The 22614-nt window shown below is 45.3% G+C and overlaps 1 protein-coding gene across 1 annotated transcript; it reads right to left on the bottom strand.

Annotated features, from left to right (window-relative positions):
- Positions 1 to 1344: 1344 nt before the first annotated feature.
- Positions 1345 to 22525, bottom strand: nr1d1 (nuclear receptor subfamily 1, group d, member 1). Its single transcript, XM_030058410.1, has 8 exons — positions 22119 to 22525; positions 9200 to 9472; positions 8648 to 8736; positions 6560 to 6704; positions 5241 to 5986; positions 4857 to 5042; positions 3985 to 4195; positions 1345 to 2844 (listed from the first exon to the last, which is right to left on the bottom strand). Exons 1-8 carry the CDS (start codon positions 22186 to 22188, stop codon positions 2624 to 2626), a joined length of 1941 nt encoding a protein of 646 aa, XP_029914270.1. The 5' UTR covers positions 22189 to 22525; the 3' UTR covers positions 1345 to 2623.
- Positions 22526 to 22614: the final 89 nt, after the last annotated feature.

Genomic DNA, 22614 nt, shown 5'->3' with positions numbered 1-22614 from the left:
GTCTCTTTGTCTTGTCTCTCCCATTGTCCCCTTGTCTCTTTGTCCCATTGTCTCTTTGTCACTTTTCATTTGTGACGTCTCTTTGCCTATTTGTCCCTTTGTCACTCTGTCTATTTGTCATTTTTGTCTCTTTGTCACTTTGTCTTTTTGTCCCTTTCTCACCTTGTCCCGTTGTGTCTTCGTCACTATGTCCATTTGTCATTTTTTGTCTCTTTGTCACTTTGTCTCTGTCCCTTTCTCACTTTGTCCTTTTGTCTCTTTTTATGTCTTACTTTGTCTCATTGTCACTTTTTCTTTCTTACTTTGTAACTTTGTCCCTTTGTCACTTTGTTTTTGTCAATTTTGTTAATGACAAAGAGATGAAGTGAAAACGAGACAGAGAAAAAAAGGGACAAACAGACAAAGAGACAGACACAAAAAGAGAAAGGAACAATGGGAGGGACAAAGTAACAAAGACAAAGGGACAAAGTGACCAAGGGAAAAGGAGACAAAGGGACAAAGTGGCAAAGACAATGTGACAAAGAGACTTTGCCTTTGTCACTTTGTCTCTGTCCCAAGTCCTTCCAAATTCAAACTGTCTGTACAAGCGTGTAGTTATTTTGGTAAGCTAGTTAGCTAGCCTGCTAACCTTCCTACATCAAGGGTGCTATTTCATGACTCAACAGAAACAGAATTCATTGCCATTTATATTTCTTATTCATATTTTGACCAGAGTTTTCCCTTTTTCTGTTCAGATTTACCGGTTAGCTACCCTGCAGAGGGCAGTGTGGCAGTGGGTTCTGTGAGTTTCTGATGTTTTTCATGTTTTTGTTGCACTTCACCAAGTGATGAATTCACAGCCTCATGTCACTGACTGCTGGTTTCCTGTACTGGTATGTGCAGCACGTTGACAATGTGCTCAGCAGACTGTATTTATTGTGCTTTTTTACTGTAACACCTGTGTCCAACTTAAATGTGTCCTTACTTATTTTTTGCTCCAGTACTATCCAGCTGGAAAACAACTGATTTGGTGGAATAGGAAATAAAAGACAAAGGCAGAAGTTTTTCTTTTCTTTTCTTTTCTTTTTTTTGTATGTATATTTATATATATATAATAATGCCTTTACAACATAAAACACAGATTAAAATACATACAGTCAGTATAACTGACTCCATATAATGCATTTCATACACTCAAGACTTTTTTTTTAAAACCTTATACATTTGTGCCCCACACATTTTCATAGAGTAATATCTGCACCATGAGCATATTTTTTATTAACAAAAACAAGAAAAAATATACATATACTTTTCATATATGTATATATATATATATATATATATATATATATATATATATATATGGTCTCATACACAATTCTTCAAACTCTTCCTTCAAGTATAATTGGATATTTGTATTCATGGGTATTTACACTGAGTTTATACATGAGAACTACTGCATAACATATCGCTGCATATGTATGTTAGAGAATGGACTCTTTGAGGCTTCAGTATGCACACAGAGCAGTGTGTGTGTGTGTGTGTGTGTGTGTGTGAGTGTGTGTGTGTGTGTGTGTATGTGTGTGTGTATGTGTGTGTGTGTGTGTGTGTGTGTGTATGTGTAACTGTCCTGACAGGCTGGTTTGCATTGTGTGTGTCCAGAGTTCAGTTAAGAATAATAACATTTCAGTTCCTTTTCATAGGAGTTTTCCTGTTTTGGAGTTCAACCTGTTCACATCCACCATTACCACAGTTACCCTGTACCCCGTCCCCCCGTCCCACTGGGCCGTCAGGCCGTCAGTCTGTCATGCTATTGGCTGGTGAAGGTGTCAGGCAGTTCAGAGAGGTGAAGCAGATGAAAACTGTGTAAAGTTGGATGGCAGAGCGGGAGAGTTTTGCCACCTGAGTTCTGGAGATTTGACAAGATGATGATCTTCAGCGTTCTCAGAAGACCAGATTTGGGTCAGTCAACAGTAAGTCTCTGAAGAGACTGGCAGCATTGTAGCAAGTGCTTTTAAAAAGCAAGAAGCAGCCAAATCCACATCACCCTTTTCAGGACGTTCATGTCTGTTTATTGTTTGACTTCTGGGTTCAGTTTTCCAACAAGGTCGCATGTGAATGTGACGCTGTTCATCAGCTGACCTGGAAGTCGTGGATGTTGGACCTTCCCACGGTGACACCCTGTTTCACAACAAAGTCTAGTACCCGGTACATGACCTTGGCTGGTGAGGAAGGACTCTTATTTTGGTGGCCAGTCTGTGAGTCATTTGCTCAACACGAGCGGTTCAGAGGCTGGAAGCGCTCTGACTGGCATGTAATGTTGTTGATGATGTCATCACCGTGCCACAGTCAGCTGTGTTGTAATGATCAGGCCTCAGGGCCAAAAGAGCGACATCAGCCGCTCCAAGTGGCACGTCGCCGGCGATGACATCATTCCTGCAGTCTGGGATGTGATGTCATGGGCAGCTCCTCCAGGCAGCTCCGAGCCACTTCCCCCCACACAGTGTTCGACAACATTGACAATGTCATCATGAGGCAGACAGGAAGTGATGCCGATGAGGAGGTAAACGGATGTCGGTGCATTCAGGAAAGCGAGCGGGTTGTTCTCGGTGACATCATCACCGTGTGACGGGCTGCGCCGCGCTCAGGCGTCGATGCGGAAGGAGAGCAGCTTCTCGGAGTGCATGTTGTTGAGCGTTCGCAGGTCTGGCAGCTTGAGGAGGAGCTTGGTGAAGCGGGGTGAGTCGCCATGGTGATGGCCGTTGCTGGGGGGGACGTAGGACTTGTTGATGAGCGAGCGCAGAGCTCTGATCAGGCTCTCCTGCAGCTGCTCCACCGACGCCACATTCTCTATTCCAGAGCGGTCTGTGGAGGCAGAGGAGAAGACGAAGAATGTGTTAGGTGAAAAGGTTAAAAAAAAAACTTGAGCAGACTAACAAGCTGATGCTGACTGGGATTCTAGTTCAGATCTGTTTAAAGACGGAGATGCATTGTCCCATCTAACAGCATTTTATCATTTAAAAAATATCTCCAAAGTGAGACCATTTCTCTCTCTGGGCAATACGGAGAGACTAATGCACGCTTTTATAACTAGCAGGCTAGACTACTGTAATGCTCTCCTTTCTGGTCTACCCAAAAATACAATTAATCAGCTGCAACTGATCCAAAACTCTGCAGCGAGAGTTCTGACTCAGACCAGAAGGAGAGCACACATTACGCCTATTTTAAAATCCTTACACTGGCTGCCTGTTAGTTCTCACATTGATTTTAAAGTTCTTTTATTAGTTTATAAGGCGCTGCATGGACTTGCACCGGACTATATGTCAGAGATGCTTTTAGTACATGAACCAGGAAGGCTCCTCCGATTCCTCCGGCTCTTCTCTCTTGGCTGTTCCACAGAGTAGAACTAAAACATTTGGTGATGCTGCTTTCAGCCACGTTGCACCAAAACTCTGGAACAGCCTGCCGGAGGATCTGAGCCGGAAACGTTGAAACTTTTAAACGTAGACTAAAAACCCATCTCTTTGGTCTGGCCTTTATGTAGTGTCTTATAATATCATAATTTTATAGTTTTACAGGTATTTTACTTCTTATTTACTATTAATTATTTTATCTGTATTTGTTTTATTGTTATTTATTGACAGTTTCTATTATATTCTACATTCTACTTTATTGTTTTTTTTAAATATATATATTTTATTCAGTATCTTATTCTTGAGTTATTTTATTATTGCTGTGTCTTTATTGTATTAAATCGTTCCATATTGTTTTTTATATTTTTTTCAGTATTTTATTTTATTTTATTTTATTTTATTTTATTTTTATTTATTTATTTATTCATTTATTTATTTTAAATTAACCATATTTTATGAGCGTGCATCGGTCTCCTTGTCCTTTCACTTCTTATTTTATGCTTACTTGTCAATCAAGATGTAAAGCACCTTGAATATCATGCATTTGTTTGAAAGGTGCTATATAAATCAAATTTGATTGATTGATCTTTACCTGCAGACACCAGCACGACGGCGGTGAACAGCCCCAGCTCCTCGGGGCAGAGCTCCAGCGTGGCCAGTTTGTGGCTGAAGTCAAACATGGCGCCCAGCAGCTCGCCCATGCCCATTGCCCGCAGCTCCTCGAGGCTGTAGGTGGCGCCGGAGATGAAGGTCACCGTCTGCTCCTTCACGTTGAATAGCGACGCAAAGCGCACCATCAGCACCTGGGAGAGCCAAATAAATCCCAGAATTATTAGCTGATGTTCACAATCAAGATCTGAAGCATATGGAGCCGCAAATAGGGGTACATGTCCCACATAATTCCTAAAATAATCAGCTAATGCTATTAAAAGTTACAAGAATGTAAATGATAGAGCACATTTTGTGTTCAGTTTTCCCTCTGGGTTTCCTGGAGGTGTCAAACGTGTGTGTTTGCGGGTTTAAAGATGCTGCCGTGGTTGTCAAGCAAGGACATTTCTTCACTATCACCAGGGCAACAAAAATCAAGGAAATACACTGAAACATAGCAGCAACACAGTTGTGCACAAGGAGGAATACATGAAAACGAAGCTAAAGGAAAGCTAACAAAATCTCCTCAGTATCAGGTTGTTGTTTCAGGGTTGGACCTCTTTATGTCGCATTTTTTTTTTCTGCCAATTCTTTTGGACTGGTCTGAGGGTACTTGGCTTAAAAATTTCTCGAATGGGGTATATTATTGAGAAAAGTTGGAGAACCACGGCTATAGGGGACCTGAAGATTTCCATGCTAACAGTGACATAAGGACATTTACTATTTCTTTGAATTTTGCTCAACATATTCTATGTTTTTTAAAAGTAAAATTCACTGTTATCATCGTTTTGTGGTCAAGTCTTTGTGTCTTCGTACCTCGAAGGTGCCGGCCTTCAGCAGGGTGACCTGGTCGTTCTGCGACAGAGCGCTGAATCCTGGGATATGTTTGGCGAACTCCACCACCTCCCTGACGGCGGGCGTGAAGGAGAGCGAGAAGTCCTCCCAGATCTCCTGCGGGGTCTTGGAGGGGTCGGCCTGCGGGCGCATGTTCATGGGACAGGCCTGCAGAGAGACGCGGGAAGTCCCATCAACAACCCGACTAAAACCTTTATACTTAATCTGAGCTTTTCTCACTCCAGCCATGACCTCATCAGATTATGGTAATCAGAAAATGCTTTTTACATCTGCTAAGTTTAGGATACTGCAATCCACATAAACGTTCAAACTGATTGATTGATTAATTGATTGATTGATTCTCACCAGCACGATGTCCATGCGGTTTCTCATTGGACAGCCCTGCCCCTGGGCTGCATGACCACCCAGCCCCTCTCCTCCAATCAGATTGTTGTTATGCAAGCTCCGCCTCCCGTTGTTATTCTGGTGGTGCACCATGTTCCGGCTGTTGTCGGGCGAGGGGTAACCGTTGCGCCCGCTCGTCAGGTTGTTGTTGTTTTGGTGGTAGATGGTGTTAAGGCCGTTGCTGTGGTAACTGCCGGTGCAGCGGTTGGGCCCCCAGCTGTCCACTTCCCCGTTGCGGTGGGCGTGCTGATGATGTCGCTGCTGCGGCCCGTGGGGATTGGCCAGCTTGTCGTGCGCATACAGGAAGGTCTCGCGGTGAGCGCGGGCGATGGCACTGATGGTGGAGTCCACGCCGGGGCTCGGGGAGCGCAGCGGGGGGGAGGAGGAGGGGGAGGCGAGGAGGATGGGGGAGGGGCTCTGAGATGGAGGAGGCGTGCAGGGGGGAGGAGGAGGGGAGGAGGAGGAGGCGGGGGCGGGGGGCGAGGGGGAGCAGGGGGCGAGGGGCAGCGCCGGGGGCTGCGGCTGGGGGGCGATGGTCACCCCCGGGCACGGAGAGGAGGAGGACGGGGAGGGCGGGGAGGAGGAGGAGAGGCTGGCGAGCTGGAAGTCGCTCTGCAGCTGGTTGTTCACCATGTTGTTCATGGCGCTCTGCATCTCCGCCAGCATCCGCTGCTTCTCACGCTTCGGGATGCGGCCGAAACGAACCGCTGTGGAACAGGAAGGAGAGACAGAAGGAGCAGAAACGTCAGAGGCCTTCTTCACCACAGACAGACAGACAGACAGACAGACAGCCACAGCTCCGTGTGAAATGACAGAGGTCTGAGGAGGTAAAACCAAACAGTGTGTTGGTCATCGTCATCATCAGTTAGACTTCACCTGGGCGGAGCTTCACACTGCTGCTCATTTCATTACGACCATACCATGAATCAGAGCTGCCTGGTGTCTTATATTATGGAACAAGATCTCTTGTCTCGGTCTTGTCCCACGTTCAAAGCAAATCTCTGCTGGCCATCCATGTTGTGTTTGACAAGAAAAAACTCAAATATAAATCAGCTCTTCGCTGCACTGCAGGCAGCAGACTATCACTGTGATTAAGATTCAGCTCTTAATAATTAACCTAAATATTGTCTGGACACACATTTACAGTAAGAGTTAATTCCTGCAAGTAAACTGATGAAGGGAAACTATTTCCATGAGCGTCACTGCTCATGGCAACAGGTTATTGAAGTGACAGACAGACAGACAGGCAGACAGACAGACAGACAGACAGGTTCACTGACCATCTCTGCTCATGCCGACCGACAGGCACTTCTTGAAGCGGCACTGCTGGCAGCGGTTCCTGTTGATCCTCATGATGGTGCAGCTCTCGTTCTTCAGACACTTTTTATACTGGATGTTCTGCTGGATGCTGCGGCGGAAGAAACCCTGCAGGACACACACCGACATGTTACCGACTGACTCGACTAACACGGACATGTTACTGACTGACTCGTCTCACACTGACATGTTACTGACTGACTCGTCTCACACCGACATGTCACTGACTGACTCGACTCACACCGACAAGTTACTGACTGACTCACACCGACATGTTACCGACTGACTCGACTCACACCGACATGTTACTGACTGACTCACACCGACATGTTACCGACTGACTCGACTCACACCGACATGTTACGGACTGACTTGACTCACACCGACGTGTCACTGACTGACTCGACTCACACCGACATGTTACTGACTGACTCACACCGACATGTTACCGACTGACTCGACTCACACCGACATGTTACGGACTGACTTGACTCACACCGACGTGTCACTGACTGACTCTACACACACCGACATGTTACGGACTGACTTGACTCACACCGACGTGTTACTGACTGACTCTACACACACCGACATGTTACTGACTGACTCGACACACACCGACATGTTACTGACTGACTTGACTCACACCGACATGTTACTGACTGACTCGACACACACCGACATGTTACTGACTGACTCGTCTCACACCGACATGTTACTGACTGACTCGACACACACCGACATGTTACTGACTGACTCGTCTCACACCGACGTGTCACCGACTGACTTGTCTCATACCGACATGTTACTGACTGACTCGACTCACACCGACATGTTACTGACTGACTTGTCTCACACCGATGTGTCACTGACTGACTCGTCTCACTCCGACATGTTACTGATTGACTCGTCTCACACCGACATGTTACTGACATGTTACTGACTGACTCGACTCACACCGACATGTTACTGACATGTTACTGACTGACTCGACTCACACCGACATGTTACTGACTGACTCACACCAACATGTTACTGACTGACTCACACCGACATGTTACTGACTGACTCGACTCACACCGACATGTTACTGACTGACTCGACTCACACCGACGTGTTACTGACTGACTCGTCTCACACCGATGTGTTACTGACTGACTCGACTCACACCGACGTGTTACTAACTGACTCGACTCACACCGACGTGTTACTGACTGACTCGACTCACACCGACGTTTTACTGACTCGACTCACACCGACATGTTACTGACTGACTCGACTCACACCGACGTGTTACTAACTGACTCATCTCACACCGACATGTTACTGACTGACTCGACTCACACCGACGTGTTACTAACTGACTCGTCTCACACCGACATGTTACTGACTGACTCGACTCACACCGACGTGTTACTAACTGACTCGTCTCACACCGACGTGTTACTGACTGACTCGTCTCACACCGACGTGTTACTGACTGACTCGTCTCACACCGACGTGTTACTAACTGACTCGACTCACACCGACGTGTTACTGACTGACTCGACTCACACCGACGTGTTACTAACTGACTCGACTCACACCGACATGTTACTGACTGACTCGACTCACACCGACGTGTTACTAACTGACTCATCTCACACCGACGTGTTACTGACTGACTCGACTCACACCGACGTGTTACTAACTGACTCGTCTCACACCGACATGTTACTGACTGACTCGACTCACACCGACGTGTTACTAACTGACTCGTCTCACACCGACGTGTTACTGACTGACTCGTCTCACACCGACGTGTTACTGACTGACTCGACTCACACCGACACGTTACTGACTGACTCGACTCACACTGGATGTTTGGATGATATTAAAGGAAGGAACACACTGCTCATTGACTGACTAGCTGACTGACTGACTGACTGACTGATGGTTTGCCTATCTGGAGGCTGCAGGGACTCTGGATGTGCAATGATGATGATGTCGAAATGATGTAAATATAAATACGTGTGTGTGTGTGTGTGTGTGTGTTTGAGTAAATAACCCACCTTGCAGCCCTCGCAGGCATGAACACCGTAGTGGAAACCCGAGGCTACATCACCGCAAACCTTACACAGCAACACCATGCCATTCAACTCTGTGGAAACACACACACACACACACACACACAGTGTCAGGTCAGGATAGCCTTTACACAGCAGCATAACAACACTTGGTATGGTGCAAACGTTCCTAACATGGTGAAACTGGTTTGAGACAAGCCAACAAACCAAATATGAAGTAGTCTAACATTTAAGTCACTTATAATAGTAATAATAACAATAAAATTTATTTGTATGGCAATTATCAAAACCAGTGTTACATAGTGGGTTACAAGAGGCACATAAAAACACAATAAAATACACACTAATTTAAAAAACAGGAAGGCAAAGAAGTTCATACATCAGTGCTTTGAGGTATCATGTAAGGTTGTAATAAATTAAAATGGCCGTAAACGAACTAAAATGATTCTTCACGCCTGGAAAACTCACTTCCACCAGGATTTTATTTTTTATTTTTGATTTTTTCTAGAGGCCGCTCTGCTGCTCACTGGGACTTACTGGTGAGGCTGGCCACCGACTTGCTGGGCGACGCCCTCAGCGAGCCGCCATCGTCACGGCCGCGGGGGGAACCTCCTGCCGAGGATGAGGAGGAGGAGGAGGAGGAGGAAGAGGAGGAGCCGTCCTCCCCTCCTGAGCCGGAGCTGGAGTTACCCCCGCTGAGGAAGGAGGGGGTGAAGCAGGGCTGGGAGTTGGAGTTGTCGCTGTACATGGAGACCGGGCTGGTCCGGGGCGGGGAGCCTCCACATGAGCCCACGTAGGAGATCACGCCCCCTGCAGGAGAGACAGGAGAGGGAAGAGCTTTATATAGAGGCTCTCAGATGACATAATGCCTCTTCTGGCGGCCATATTGGAGCAGCTACAGTGGTTGACAACAGCTGACTGCATTTCTAAACATATGACTGTGGTGTCTCCACGAGTGCTGAGACAAATACTAGCTGATTGACAGAAAATCAATCAATTATAGTCTCATTATTGATCAAAAGGTCATTTATCATTTGGTGATTCCACAAGATGCTATTGTCTCATTTTTCTCCGTTCATATAATAAATGAATATGGGCTCTGATCACTTCACATAAGCCTTTAACTTTATACACTGCATGATTAATTGATTAATAAAAAAAAATCTAATAAATAAAATCCAAATCAATTGATAAATCAACACAGAAAATAATCTTTAGCTGTAGTTCTTGTCTCGAGGTTGATTTCTGTGCTGTCTCTGACCGGGAGCTGATCATTTCAACACTGATCAATCTGATTATTAATTACACAAAGGAATGTGGATTATCACTTTAAACATGAAACGTTAAACATGCACCCTTTGTTCCCCTTTGTTGTTTAGTGTCCCTCAATCTAAGAAAACTATCGTCACTAATGTCCATGTCTTCTGCTATATGGATCAACATTTACAATCTAAAATCTTTGAAAACAGTCAATGAAAATAAAGTTTACACTGCAGGAATATGAGTCTCTGGGAACACAGATACACTCTGAAACATCAGACTTTTTCTGGTCTGGTTTTGTGTGTGTGTGTGTGTGTGTGTGTGTGTATGTGTGTGTGTGTGTGTGTGAGAGAGTGTGTGTGTGATTTCTGAGGATCAAGCCAAAGCATTTTGAGGTGAAATAAAAGATAAAATAGGATTTAACACTAAACCTGTGAATGTAGAAGAAAGAGAGAGAGAGAGAGAGAGAGAGAGAGAGAGAGAGAGAGAGAGAGAGAGAGAGAGCCTCAGCAGTGTGTGCCTCCATTCTCTCACACAGCCAGGCATGAGGGGGCGGCTACATCTCTGTGTGTGTGTGTGTGTGTGTGTGTGTGTGTGTGTGTGTGTGTGTGTGTGTGTGTGTGTGTGTGTTTTCCAAACGTCTCCATAGTTGCCTGTGCTAGGCTGGTGGGTGAGCAAGGGGGAGGGGGTGGTGTGTATATGTATGTGTGTGTGTGTGTGTGTGTAATTATGCAAGGGAAGCCTGGCTGTTTTCCTGCAGCCATGGCAACGGACAGGGGGGGCAGGGTGTTTGTGCTGGGGTCCCGTAGTAAAACTGGACTTTCTAGGAATTTGGGCCACGGAGGGGTGGAGAGAGAGGGAAGCGGGGGGAGCGAGGGGGGAGGAGGGGGGGAAACGCTTTTGTCAGAAACTAAAAGGGGAGTGAGACGCTCCTCCTGCTGCACCAGCTGGGCTCAAATCACAACTCCACCACCCGCAGCGCTTCACCGCTACACTACAGCTCATACACTAAACACCACTGTGCAACACACAACCAGCATAAAAAAAAAAAAAAAAAATCAATGTATCACACATAACTCATTACTTTTTAAAGAAGTAATGCATAACTTTACTTGGTTCCTCCCTGTGGAAGGTAATTTGTGCCACAGCTGGTTACACTGAGATGAGTCATGTCACTGCCAGTTAACAATAAAACGATAAACCTCAGATCTGCCCGTGAATCAGCACAAATCCTCATCCTGATATGAAGGACGTGCATGAGACATTTCTTTTATGCTCTTTAATAAAGTAAAGCCACAATAATAATAAAAAAGAAAAAAGCCCATTTGATGTGGAGAGTTGCTTCTGGTTTAGAAAATGGTTGAGAATAATATAAATACAATAACAGTTTGATTCTCTTTATTTGTGTTTATTTCCGTTTGATATGTATGAGTCTTTATTCCTGTATATATGTCTTATATTCAAATAGTATAGCATAGAAAAAAAAGAAAATTAAATGTGACAAGTATTATCATTTGGCTTTCACCTGCTTTTCATTAAGATTTCAGCTAATTGTAGTAAAAATACTGTTAGGGATCATTTGGACAAAGATGCCATTTACATTTCCTGTTTATTATTATTTCTATCAGTTATATTTTTGAATAACTGGGTCAGAGGAAAACAGAGGTTTTGGGCTTGTTCAATATTACTTCCTGTTTACAGTTTAGCTACTATGCACCGCAATACAGATGTGCAACTCCTCCTTCTGACTCATTCACCATAAGCACCTTGGACCCAGCACTTTTTAACTTTTTTTTTTTTTTTTTTAACAACATATTTATTATCTATTATCACTGTGTGTTTTTATGTATTTTACTTCTGTGTCCCATGATTTCTGTTGTTTTTCTCTCCATTGTGATGTATTTCTTCCCTTTGCTGCTGCTTGTGACATTTTAAATTTCCCCTTGGGGATTAATAAAGTAATCTATCTATCTATCTATCTATCTATCTACTAACTAGTAACTGACTAGCAGCCACTAAGGCCTTGTGTTAACTTTATGCTCCACTTTAAGTGAGTCAGAACTGCTGAAGTAAAGCCCATCGTTCCTTTTTCTAGTACAACAGTGCAAGATCACTTCAGTGAATTTGAAAATAAATTAAAAAAAAAAAAAAAAAAAAAAAAAGAGCATTGTCTGCACAGCCTTCACAACTTGGCTGATGAGAGTTGCAGCCAAGAAACTGGAGAAGATCAAAGCGAACCTGCTGATTTTTGGCATCAAGATCTTTCTTTCTTTCTTTCTTTCTTTCTTTCTTTCTTTTTTCTTTGTCACAGAGCATTTGCATTTGCATAAGAAGCTTCTGTGAACGTGCCGCAGGACTGCAAACAGCCAAGAGGAGAAAGAGAGAGACGGAGAAATAGAAAGAAGGGCAACGAAAGAAAAAAGAGAGGGAAGGAGCTAAGGCAGAAATAGACGGAGACGGAGAGGGAGAGAGGGAGATTGATGGCAGAGCGAGGGGGTGACGCTCCACGTGAGGAGCGGATCAGCCACCGGCAGAACCTGCCCGACCCGCTCTGAGGCAGCAGATGGATGAGAGCCGCTGCTGCCGCCCACAGAGGCAGACAGACAGACAGATCTGTGGAGGCTTCAGTCCCTCCTGTCGCTCTGCGTGCGGCCCGCACAGCGAGCGAGCGTCTCCCTGCAGGCCTGCGTGGGCTCCACTTCCTGCTGAGAACATTTCCACGAGCCAAAAACTCTCCAAACCGGCTGGGGAAGTGTTTCTAATCTTTTTTTTTGCATTTTTTTTTTTTTTTTTGCTTTTCATGCCTCAGCTGACGCTTCCATCTAGCAGCTGATGCTCTTCTCTACACGGCGGCTCCCAGCGAGTTTGGCGTCTTGTGAGAACTTTTCCAAACTCTGCGGTTGATCTGAACCGTTTGGCGTGAGGCGCGTCGAGCTCGTGTGCTTCTCAAATGTCAGCAATTTTACTTGTGTATTAAACACTGCAAAAACTCAAAATCTTACCAAGATTATTTGTCTTATTTCAAGTCAAAAATGTCTTATTACTAGTCAAAATATCTCATTACACTTAAAATAAGACATGATCACCTCAGAAGTAACTTGTTTTTAGACAATTGTCTCTTGTTTCAAGTGAAAATTTGCTTGTTTCATTGGCAAAATTTGTTTCTTGTTTCTAGCTAAATTTTACTTAATTCCAGTGAATTTTCACTTTTTCCACTGGCAAATTTTGCCAGTGAAACAAGCAAAATTTCACTTGTTTCAAGTGAATTTTCACTTGTTTCAAGTGAAAATTGTCTAAAAACAAGTTACTTCTGAGGTGATCATGTCTTATTTTAAGTGTAATGAGATATTTTGACTAGGAATAAGACATTTTTGACTTGAAATAAGACAAATAATCTTGGTAAGATTTTGCGTTTTTGCAGTGAAGGCAGAATGAGGATGATGACCCCACCCCAAATTTAAAAAAAAAAAAAAAAACTATTCATAGACTCATACAAAAATAATCCCTCTCCATCATCACCTGTGAGCCACTAGCAGTGTGTGTTCTGCCTGGATTTTCTCATTTTGCTGAGTTCAGGACTCTTCTGGCCGTCGGTGTTTACCTCTGAGCCAATCACAGCGCAGCGCGGTGCCAGATCAATAACACCACATCCAATAGGAAACTTCGAAAACTGCAGACACAGGCCGCAGAAAAAAAGGAAATCTAGCGAGGCGAAATGCCAAGCGGACAAAGCAGGTCGGCGCTGTGCCTCCCGCTCATTCTGCCGTGAAGCATCCAGACGTTTAAGATTAAGATTAAGACTAAGATGCTGAGATTATCTTCTTTTCTCCGTTTATTTCAGAATAAAATGAACAGTTTGGATTTTGTTGGATGCAGGTCAGACTTTTTACTACACAAGCGACAGTTTCTCGTCTCCTGCCGTCAGGTGCTTGCAGGTGTGTCTGGATTTATTTATCCGACTCCGGCTGTGCATCCTTTCTGAAGATTAGCTTTTTTCATTCTAAAAATAAACCCTCAGAGTGGAGACATGACAGCAGGCAGCCAGTTGGAGCTAGCCGGTTAAGTCGGCCGTGTATTTAGCGATGGATGGCGAGCGCTAACGTGCTAATGCAGCTGTCCAACATCTGGCCACAGTCTAGCTCACCCTCCATCGTGTGACGAACCCAAATGCTGTGTCTTTATTTGTCATGGGACCCACAGACAAGCGCTCTGATTGGTTCGCTGAGGTGTCAAAGTACACATCATTGCATATTTGCACGAAGTTGGTGAATTTTCCAGCTTTCCCTTGGTGTCACTTTGACGATGTTTGTCATTGCATTTGGAAATGCAGCCGTAGCTGTAAATGCTGGGGGAAGGAGGCCGTTTGAGGACATCAGTCTGGGCTTTACTAACTTCCCATGAGCGTTTGTTGTTTATTTTTGAACACTTCATACACCGCCCGTCAGAGGTGTGTGACTCTGCTCTGTCGTCTGCTGCAACGTGGACAGAATCCAAAGCAGCCTCCTGGCAGCCGCCACCGTCTGCACAGCAGAGTGTGTTTATACGGCGAATGTGACGCCGCTGCACACGGAGCCTTGTGTTTTGGTGTCGTCGACCGTCGACCGGTGGGAAAATGGCTGAGTTTTTCCTGACAAAACAGTTTGGTGGTGCTCTCGTGTCTCTGCAGAGCCGGCAGCTGGTGACGATTTGCTCCGAGGACGCTCCTCTCTCTCTCTTTATCTCCCTTCCTCTCCTGCCGAGGTGTCGCCGCACGTGCCAGCGCCGCACGTGGTGTCCGCTTTTCTGTGTGCCTGACTCTCTGCGGGGTGCTGAGGCATTTCTCTCCCCCTCTCTCTCCCTCTAACACACACACACACACACACACACACATACTGAAGCAAACGTCACCGAGCACAAGAGATACTGCATGCAAGATGCAACTACACACATAAGACGTGTGCACACACACACACACACACACACTGCTGTCAAGTGAACACCTCATAAATCCAGATTTGTTGATTTTAATGTTTTGTGACTTGAAGTGAAAGATCACACACTCCTCTGGTTGGTCTGATGACAGCCTTAAAGCATCCTGATGCTCGGTCTGATAACAAAGCTGCTTTTCTTGGTTCCTGAATAATCGACATTTTGGAAATTTGAGGTTTTGAGGTCCTGCTTCATGCCGTGTTGCAAGGCCGTAATGCCCATATACATATATACATATACAAATACATGCAATGTTCAGGCACTCCAAAAATGTCCCCCCCAAAAATATTGCTGGAATATATTAGCAATTCAATGTTCCCAGGATATCTGTCCCCCCCCCCAATGCTGAAGTGGTGTTGCATTGCATTTTGATTCCTTGAGTCCACAGAGTGAGGCGATGTCCTGCGTTCTGCACACTGCAGAACACACTGCCTGCATAGATTTGATTTCAAAAATAGGTCAGACTGAAGACTTTGAGCGTCGCGCCGACTTTCTAATGTTGCTGAACGTTGGTTGGTTCGTTCACACTCTGCTATGAATTCATATCTTTCGGCGCGGACCAACGTTTCGTACTTGCAGCCGTGAGAGAAACAAATGATTACGGTTGCCAACGGTGCGCTGAGTTGCCGTTTAATCTGATGGGAACGATAACAAGCAAGGAATTAATTTCTCCAAAGTGATCACGCCCGCTCTTTTCCATGTGGGACTTTTTCTGTCTTTGGCCTGGCTTTCATCCAGCGTCGCCTTGTGAGCGGCCCGGGGGCAGAACACAGAATAGAAGCGTTTCTCATTAAGTCAGACAGCCGTCACATCCAAACTGTCGGAACTGATATCAGGAAAATGTTCAGCTCCTGCTCTCGATTCAATTAAAGCGAGGCCGTCTCGACTTTCATTTCACCGTGACGTGTTTACGCAGGTTTTCCGATGTCGCAGCGGGCCGTCGTGCCGGTCATCATCATCTGTTGTCACTGCGTCTTCACAGCTGTGTTTTGAAGTTTGGCCGCGGCTCCATGCAGCTTGTTGGAGTCTCACCCGGGGCGCAGGAGGAGAAGCTTCACTGTCCCGCTTCTGGGATAAAAATTCATGTTTATACCTGCGGGAGAAGCCATCTGACACAGCAGAGAAAAGCTGTCCACCAAGACTTACTCTCTATGTCTTACTAAAAAAAAAAAAAACTATAATCGTCACTTGGTGGAAAGCCTAGATCCAGATTACCACCAAAGTCACATGAATCATTCTTTAAAACGCTGATCTGCAAACCCAATTTTCATTTGTAAGAGTCATAACTCTTGAGATATTCTGCTGACAGGGAGATGAAACGTTAAAAATACCCCCAAAAGACTGTTGAGGAAAAAAAAAACGTCCAGCTTGTTGATAAACTGCGCTTTGTCTTTTCTGGGTTCTTTCACATGCGGTTCAGAGCCTCGCTGTGCAGGTCAGTGGGTGAAGGTGAAGCGAAAAGCTGACACAGACGCACCCCGGCTGCCCTCCTCGTCGCTCCCTGCAGAGCTGTTTCCAGGTGAAGGTCAGAGGTCAGAGGTCAGTGGCACAGGGAGAAACGGGGCTCCACAAGCAAAGATGGCGGCTTCCCGGGGGGTCACGTGGTTCATGAGAGATGTGTCGGTTCTGTTCTATTTTTCTATTCTCCTCTGAAATCGGTGCTTTTTTATTTTTAATTTGGTTATCCTCTGCTCTGTTTTTTTTTTTTTTTTTTTTTTAAATCTGTTCTATTTAACTGATTCTGTTCTGCTCTGTTTTGTTTTTTGACAAATGTAGCATAGCTGTATCTAGTTTAGTGTGTGTGTGTGCGTGTGTGTGTCAGTCGGCCGCTCAGCCAGTCAGTAAGCCATCTATTCAGCCGTCATTCCTCCTCTACTCAGTCATGCAGCCAGTCGGTAAAAACAGTCATCCCAGCTCTCATTCATGCAGCCCGTTACGTAACTCTCTCTCTGCCGAGTAGCGGCTGGAACAGAAGGTCACAGGGTCACTGTGTCAGGTGTCACCACGGCAACGGAGCACGTGCGGCGGCCCGTCCCGCTGCAGCTCGGCTCCGCCCCCGGCTCCTCCCCTCACACGGTGCTGCACGCTACCTCTGGCCTTCCTCCTCTCTCTCTCTACACCTCCATGCTGTTGTTTCCCTCTCCTCCTCCTCCTCCTCCTCATGTCTTCCTCACTCTTTCTCCTCCCTCCTCTCCTGTCCTCGTTCCCCATTTCCTCAACAGCAAACTTAACCACCCGGCCTAAAAATATCTTATATAACACGCCAAACTAATTACCTTGTTGTCCAACGCAGACCTGTTTACAGACTGACTTTAATGCCAAGTTATTAAATAAACCTGACATTTCCTGTCCTGCCTGTTTGAAAGTGCAGATAATTTGATTTATAGTGGATTAACCAGCAGGTGAAAGCCTTTGTTGAGTCTCCACACACACACACACACACACACACACACACACACACACAGTACACTCTAAAGTCCCGTGCATCTGGAAGAGTTGGGAGCATGAGAAAGGTTATGTCGTAAAAAAAAAAAACACGCAGGTCCCGGGAGGAGAAAACAACACGCCCCGAGAAGAAGAAAAGAATGTAGTGGGAAGAAATGCAGCGTGTGTGTCTGACCTGTTACATAACCGCCGGCGAGTCCAAATGGGTCAGCATGACACGCTGCAGAGCCCACAGGACTCAGACAGGAAGAGGACAGGCGCTCGTTTCATCACACATGATCCTCCGCCCATTCACCCGCCGCGTTTCAGCGCACAACAACAGCAGCTTGAATGGAATATGTGATGTGATGTGTGTGTGTGTGTGTGTGTGTGTGTGTGTGTGTGTGTGTGTGTGGCATATGTGACAGTGACAAAGCAACAGCAGGGCGAGCACAGACAGCTTTATTTGACTGACACCTTATTTATCATGTGGGAGAAGCCTCGTCCTTCCATGGCCATTGGAAAATATGAAACTACAGCCCGACATTTGTTTGAAAATTACTTTATTTTTTTATTATTATTATTATTTTTTTTTTTAGGAGAGGCCATGTCAGTTAATGCTTTTCTGAAAATATATATGGTTTGTATATGCTGTAGGTTGCTGTCCTTTAATATGAAAATCAACAAGTGGAGGTCATGGTTCACCTACATTGCCTTTTTTGGGGGTTGGGGGTTGCCAGTTGTGTTCTGCATGGGACATTTGTTTGAAACTTAAATATATTTTCCTCTATATTTTCAGAATACTACTCCTATAGGCTAATGCAAAGGTTTTTTTTTTCTTTTGTTTCTTATGTTCTTTGTATTGATCAACTTTATTTATTTTGTGTTTTATTTTTCTAAAGATATATATTTCTCTCTCATTGTTCCCGTGTAATGTCTGGACAACCTGCTGCTGTAACTTTTTTTTTTTTTTTTTTTTTTTTTTTTTAAAAGCCTTAAAATGTGACAGTCACTCACTACAGAGACCCACAGACTCATATTAAGTCTCTTCAGGAATATCTTAACAATGTCATGAGATTAAATAAATGGCATAAAGTCTTTCTAAAGTCGCTCTGGAGAAGCACTAATGGAATAATAACTAGCAAAAAAAAAAAAATCAATAGCAGAGTAAACAGTGGGAGCCTCTCCGGGAGCTCTGACACACACGGTCTATTTTCGGCAGTAATATAATGGAATATGTGTACGTGTGCGTGCGTGCGCGTGCGCGAGCGGAGAGAGTGAGCTGTAAACAGGTCGGTGCGCTGTGGTTTTTGTTTGCTGCAGCGCGAGCTCCCTGCCCTCGTGCGGGCTCGGCGGGAGGCTCGTGTGTTCCAGTCACGCCCCTGAGCCACGTGCGCGCTCGGGACAGCAGGCTCCGCAACGAGACTGGCTCGCGGCCGCCCCGCCCACGTGGACACACCTCCTGTGTTCCAGCCCGCCTCCCCCCCCCACCTCCCCTGTTTCTCCCTCCGCCGCTGTTCTCACGTTTCCCCCATTCATTACACACACACACACACACACACACACACACACACACAGCTGCACTCGTTCTGGCGCTGTCCATGGTATTCTAAGAAAAACAGGCCATAATAATAACAATACATCATGATATAGCAAAATATAATAGTAATGATGCCAATAATGAACTAGAATACAATCATTTTTATTATGTGAGTAAATAATAATGACGATAAAAAGAATAATAAATACTCCCATTTCCGAGTTTTTACTTATTTATTTATTTATTTATTTATTTATGTGTTTGTTTATTTGGTTTCTGCTTTTCATATCTTTCTCTCTTTCTCATTTTATTATTACTTTCATTTTGCAATTTTGAGTTTTGAGTATTGGGTAATGATTTATTGTTTTGCTGTGTGAAGTACTTTGTGTTGCATGTACTTGTGTGAAAAGTGCTATGATTGATAGATTGACTGACTGACTGATTGATTTATTGATCTATTGACTGACTGACTTTTTGGGGTGTTTGGGGCAATGACACGAGGCTAAATGAGCTGCGATGTCACATTTTATTTATTGATCTCCATATAAGCCATCAATTCTGCATGCTATCCGACTGATTGGTTCCCAAACTTTGGTCCGGGGACCTCCAGGGGTCTCTCATTCACAACAGTCAGGTCAACAATCAGATAATGTGCAATGATGGATATTTTAATGAGAGGTTTCACATTCACCGCTGGTTCTCGGGCCACACTCCTAGATGGGGTCAGTGGGGCAAAATCTAAACCAATGGAGGTTCAGTGGTTTACTGCATATGAATATATGGGTTCATAACATAAAAAATGTGAGAACATTGGATCTAACCCGACTTTGTGTGCAGGCTCTCCAACAACATGTGGATCTGTCACCAGGGTCTGTCAGAAAACTGATCGGTATGCAAGTCGTGGATTAATATAAAACAAATTTAAAATGTAGCTTAATGAAACAAACTGTCTTTATATGGTCTCTGATCTGAAACATGAAGAGGTGTAGCTTGACAAGAGGCAGTGACTGCAGCCATTGCTAACTTACTGTCTGAGTACCAGCAAATCACATGTGCAAAAAAAAAAAAAAAAAGACAAAAAGTAGGAACAATAGCTACAATGTTTAGCGACCTGACATTATCTAAGGATAAAATCAATCATGTGGAATGATCAGAAATGAACCATATTTGTGCCGATATGTGTTCTTGTAACTTGCATAGAAAAAAACAAGTCATCTGAAACCTCCTAAATTTAGATTTACACGTTAGTCACGAGTCTCATGTGTTAGGGGGGTCTGCAGGGCGCAGGGTGGGTTTTGCGGGCCTGTTGGCTGCTGCTGTGACCGTGTTACAGTTCAGTTCGGTCGCCTCGGGCCGGGCGTCACGGTGTCCCAGTTTCCCAGCCGGCACACGGGACGGGACGGGTGGATGCTGACGCCTCAGCCCGGTCACAGCCCGCTGCTTCCCTCTCGATCTCAGAAAGGACCCAATCACAGCGCGCAAAATGCAAGCCAGCCGTGCGTCACGGAGAGAGGGAGGGATGCTCTAATAATATATAACATTTTTCATGGGGCATTCAGGGTCACATCGTTGAAAATTTGCTACAGAATCCACGTATAGGCCAGATTCATCGGCACAGAAAGGACCAATAGCTAATAACTGCCAGGAAATCGTTGTTGTTTGGTGATAAATTGTTAGACTTAGAGGTGTAAGCTGATTACTAGACCTCACTGTGAGTTTACAGAGCGAAACTGGTTCCTGAATACTCCACTGCTGTGATTTTTATTTTTTTTTTTTTTATAAGATGTTACCTCAAAATAGACTTGTAGAGACTCCTGCTTGATATTTGATCTCTGTTATGTTTAAAAAGGGATCAGACTGTACTCAGGCGAAGGTGTGGTGAGGTAGATGTACATGAGATAAAGAGAAAGAGGAGGAGGGAGGAGGACAGGCAGAGACGGAGCGTTGTGACGGGGAATTATGCAATGAGCTCAGGCTGATGTACAGCCAATAGCAGAGACCGGAGCGCAGTGAAAACAAAGCGCACATGGCTCGGTACGCCGGTCCATGTGAACGGTAACGGGTGGGAGCGCGCGCGCACGCATAGACACACACACACACACACACACACACACACAACACAACACATGTAGGCACACAGCACTGGGTTCCCGGCTGGTCCACCTGACACCGAGCGACCGCTGCCATGACCCAATTCCCCGAAACCCTACCGGAATCACGGTGACGGTCCCCGTGATGTGCCATCAGACACAAAACATGTGCCTTACGTGAAATGTGCAACTTTATCCGCCCGCTCTCATCTTTAAACACCGCATCGCCTCTTGTTACCTGGACAAGAGGGGGGCCCCTGCTGTTTCCCGTCACACAGATTTAAATCCCTGACAAGTGCTCCCCGCTGTTTATCGCCAACATTTCTCGCGTCTTGCTATTGACAGGCGCGGTATCAGACACATACGCTCCAAAAGCTGCTGCTGCCTTCCTTATCCAGTATGAGCCGATGAATGACGTATTAATTAGGGCAGTAAGGCACCCCAGATATTTCAGAGCCAATTTCGGAGTCAAGATCTTCATGAAGATGCAGAGTTTGGTGGATTCATATACGGTTGAATAATCCCCAAAACTCTGTCTGGACTGTCCGGAGAGCGAAAAAAACGCTTTTTACGCACGGTACACTTAAACTCACATGCCTTGCCCATACATAGCCCCACAACTCCTCCTCTCTAAATCCCAAACTACAGTGATGCATACGATTTTTACACCGTATGTAAGTCCACGCAGCATGTTACCCAAGAAAACAAGCCGGATGAGCGCGTCTTTACGCACGGAGCAGTCAACCTTTGCTGTTGGCTACAGGTGAACGTGCAACCTGCAGCGCAGATCAGATCCATACTGGAAGTCAAAACCAGTCACCACGTACAGTCTGGCATTCATAAGGGAAGCTCAGACAGCAGACGCGGCCAATTTTAATGAGACACACTGTATTTTACGCACGGCGTCCGCCTGTGCCACAGGCACGTTGAACTTCACCGAGACCCAGTGAACTTGAAATGTTTACACCGAGGCATCACACAGACTACAACATGCTACGCTGTACTTGTTTCTAAAAATGTAAAATACAGTCGGTATTAGACATATTTAGATGCAATAGGCGAGCGTTCCGAGAGACATTTCAGTCATGTCAGCTCATCTTTTGCATTTAAGTTAAACGCCACCTCCAGCAAACCACAGCAGCAAGGACAACAACTTTCTGAAGGTGTTATTTACCTGTGTTGTTGTTGTTGTTATTGTTGTTTGTGTCCATCGCTGTCGTCATCCTGAGCTCCAGCAGAGTCATGCAGGAAGTCTGTTCAAAAAGCTGCACAGTTTCTATTTCATCTATATAAAAGAGGAGCAGAACTTGAAGAGCAGTCGAGGGTTGGCGTGTTTTCCTTCCCTGTGAAGCCCGTCGGGACCTTCGGCACGCTACTACTCTACCGACTCATTCCGTTTACCATTGATTTGAACGGAGAAACGGAGAACAAGTGAAGGTTGTCAGTCTGCCTGTGCAGGAAGCTGTGGCCGAGCCTGTCATCTGCCTCACATGCTCTCTCTCTCTGTCTCTCTGTTTCTCTCTCTCTCTCTCTCTCTCTCTCTCTCTCTCTCTCCCTCTCTCTCTCTCTCTCTCGGCCTGCTTTTGCTGCCTGGCAACTCTATGTGGCGCGCGCTCTCTCTCCACTCTTCGAACTGGGGTGCGCGCGAGCGCAGGCAGCGGGGAGCCTCG

The sequence above is a fragment of the Myripristis murdjan genome, chromosome 8, assembly GCF_902150065.1.
Source record: "Myripristis murdjan chromosome 8, fMyrMur1.1, whole genome shotgun sequence".
In the NCBI taxonomy this organism is placed as follows: domain Eukaryota; kingdom Metazoa; phylum Chordata; class Actinopteri; order Holocentriformes; family Holocentridae; genus Myripristis; species Myripristis murdjan.
Note: the sequence above shows the minus strand (reverse complement) of the source record. Positions and strands in the feature narration are given on the sequence as shown.